The sequence below is a fragment of the Microtus oregoni genome, unplaced genomic scaffold, assembly GCF_018167655.1.
Source record: "Microtus oregoni isolate MIOR12 unplaced genomic scaffold, Mior012 000022F_ref0000154, whole genome shotgun sequence".
Classification (NCBI taxonomy): Eukaryota; Metazoa; Chordata; class Mammalia; order Rodentia; family Cricetidae; genus Microtus; species Microtus oregoni.
This window is the reverse complement of record NW_024543081.1, coordinates 16,002,501-16,005,315: the sequence shown is the minus strand read 5'-3', so window position 1 is coordinate 16,005,315 and position 2,815 is coordinate 16,002,501. Positions and strand designations below refer to the sequence as shown.

At 47.7% G+C, this 2,815-nt stretch overlaps 1 protein-coding gene across 1 annotated transcript in view; it reads right to left on the bottom strand.

Annotated features, from left to right (window-relative positions):
* Positions 1-697: 697 nt before the first annotated feature.
* Positions 698-2,815, bottom strand: part of LOC121461232 (apolipoprotein L3-like) — a 10,502-nt gene continuing 8,384 nt past the window's right edge. Inside the window, exon 5 of the mRNA XM_041672191.1 lies at positions 698-2,373. Coding sequence (XP_041528125.1) covers positions 1,494-2,373 — 880 coding nt within the window. The 3' untranslated portion in view covers positions 698-1,493. The remainder of the gene's footprint in view (positions 2,374-2,815) is intronic.

The following is a 2,815-nucleotide window of genomic DNA, read 5'->3' as shown; positions in this document are numbered from 1 at the left end:
AAGTAATCTGTGTCCTAATGGCCAGACTGATGGAGTCAGGGGAGAGTGCAGGGTTCAAGGTCAAGGATGTGGTGAGCTATGGTGATGGCTCCTGAGTTAGTTAACAGACAAATGCCAAGCAGCTGGCATAGTGTTCGCTAACATGGGCACATGAGCACAACAGTAGAGAGGGCGCCATGAACTTGGACACTGAGGAGCAAGTACTAGGCAGCTCAGGATGCAGATAGATTTCTTTCCCAAGGTCGCCCATGACTCCTTCTGTCACTGCTCTCCACCTCCAGGGAGATGGTTACATCCACATCAGGCTTTCCCTTAGCCAATCATTCCAGCCCAAGGAAAGACAGAGGGGCTGTGGAACACAAGAATGTTCCTCTAATGGACAAGACCTAGAATACACACAGGTCATATCTCAGGCCAGTGTTCAGAACTTGGGAAGAAGGCCGCTTGAGCTGCAAGGGGGGAGGGGACCCTGCTCACTGTTGCAGCCTCAGGGTGCATCTGTGGTCAGAGGGGTGGCAACAAAAAGAAGGAAAATGGTTCTTATAAATCTGAAATATTCTTGTTAAACCACAATAAAGAAAACAGTCTGTAAAGGAGGAGATGATAAGAATCAGAATGGCAATTATCAACTTTCTGTAGTCAACAATCTAGAAAACATGTGATATCATTTACAGAAAATATACAAAGCATGACCAGGTCGGTGTTTATAGGTTTATTCTTCAGATATTATGGACCAAGTGGAGCCTCCATGTGCATCTCAGCAGATCTCATCCAATTATGGCAGCAGATCTGAAACTTCAGCAGGAATTAAGTCTTGTGATATCTTCAAGAGTCTGCTTGCAGAGCGTAGAACTCACCAGCCATATCCCGTCACCTCTCCTTCCTTGTAGAGCCCACGGCTGGCACATAAAACCAAGAACCTCTGATGACCGTGCAGATGATGTTCCCAGCATTCCTTCCTCTCTACCCTTTGAGTATTTCATCAAAGGCACGCATCACTCCATGTGACCAAACCATGAAGAAAGAAATAGAATTCATATCCAAAGTTTGATTGTAAGATTTGGAAATATTTGGAATAAACACAGAATTAGGCAAAACTAGGAAGGAGGAGATGGTCTCTATCAGAAAGCAGTGGGAAAGTTGACAGCTCAGGGACCTGTGAGGATGGTGAGCTTCAGTTAGGAGCAGTGTGGTGGGTGTGACTGAGGAGCAGCCATGCTGTGCTTAGTCAGGCCTTGAATGTGCACCCCAGCTTGGGAGCGTGGTCCTTATGTGGGATGCTGGAGGTTGTTAGATCTAAGAGGAAGGTGGAGTCTAGTGGGAGGTAACAAGCCTGTTCCACCTCTGTCCTGGCTTCCTTTCTCTTGATGTGGCCTCTCCTCTAGCAGGCACTACCACCATCCGGCATTGGTATAAAGAGGATACATTGAGGAGTCCATGGCTCTGCCCAGCACACCCCACCCTCAGTCCTCTGAGCTGCACTGAAGAAGAGGTCACTGAGTCAGGCTGTCATAAACCCGGATGAGCTCCTGCAACTTCTGCTCCAGTTCCTGAGCCTTCTGCCGCAGCTTTTCAGCAGACTCTGCCTTTGCACCCTCATGCAAATGATTTGATTCTTGTATGAGGCTGACCACATCTAGCACAAGGGTGAGACCTGCAGTGGTTGCACCCATGATCCGGGCTCTTTTGGTCATTGCCAGTGCAGTGCCTCCAAAGGCTTTCTTCACCTGTCTAGTGTTTCGGGCTGACACCTTCCCTGTGGTCATTAGACGCTTGGCACTATTTGTCAGGCGAGGGCTGGCTTTGGTCAGCTTGATGGCATCAATGTTCTTCTTCATGCCTTCCAGGTTCCGGAAGGAATTCTTAGATGCAGAAATAAGCCTGGGGGTGTTCTTCTCCACAACTTCTTTAATGATCTTCTCAGTGTCATTGCTTTTAATATCATTTCCAGTGTTGTTGCTCCTTGCCAGAAGCTGGCTGGCTTCAGCTTCCACCGACGCTGTGCTTACCTTTTCCACAATGGTTGTGGAAACACTCGTCACAGCCGCTGCTGCCCCAAGTCCCAAGCCTGTGGCTGAAAGTCCCAGACTGAATCCTGCTGACACAGGTGCCAGAGCGAGACCAAGGATTGTCAGGACTCCAGACACAGCACCGGTGGAGCTTGCCACCACTTGTGTGATGGTGCAGTCCTTGTGCACCTTGTCAATCTTGTCTGCAAGGGCGTGGAGCTTCCTGATGCTCTCCTCAAGCTCCCGTTTCACCTGAGGATAAACTTTCAAAAAGCTTTCCTTCTCCTGCAGGTCATCTTCATCATCTACATCACTATCCACTGTGGTCTCACTGTGAGCATCATGTAAGTCATCTTCCTCGTCCCTGTAACAGGAGAGGCCAACTGAGTGAGGAAGAGAGTTTGGAAAGATCTGTCCTGTGGCAATCAGAGCATCTGCTGGGAGGAGACTGCTCCAGCTGTACAGGGCCTTTCTTTCATTGAGGAGCAGGTTTGAGCGATAGATGGTGATTTTAATTGTTAAGGACACAATGAGTTAAAAACCATTTTAATATGTTCTTTTAATTTTTATTTTATTTGTTTAAGTGTTTTGCCTGCAGATGTGTGTAACATGTGCAGGCCTGGTTTCATGGAGGGCAGAAGAAGGAATTATATCTCTAGACCCAGAGTTACAGGCAGTTGTGAGCCATCATGAGGATGCTGGGAACTGGACTTCTGCCACCTGGCAGAGCACAAAGTGTTAACTCCTGAGTCATCTCTAGTCATTTATCACACCTTTTTATTGCTAGACATTTAATAAAGATGGCT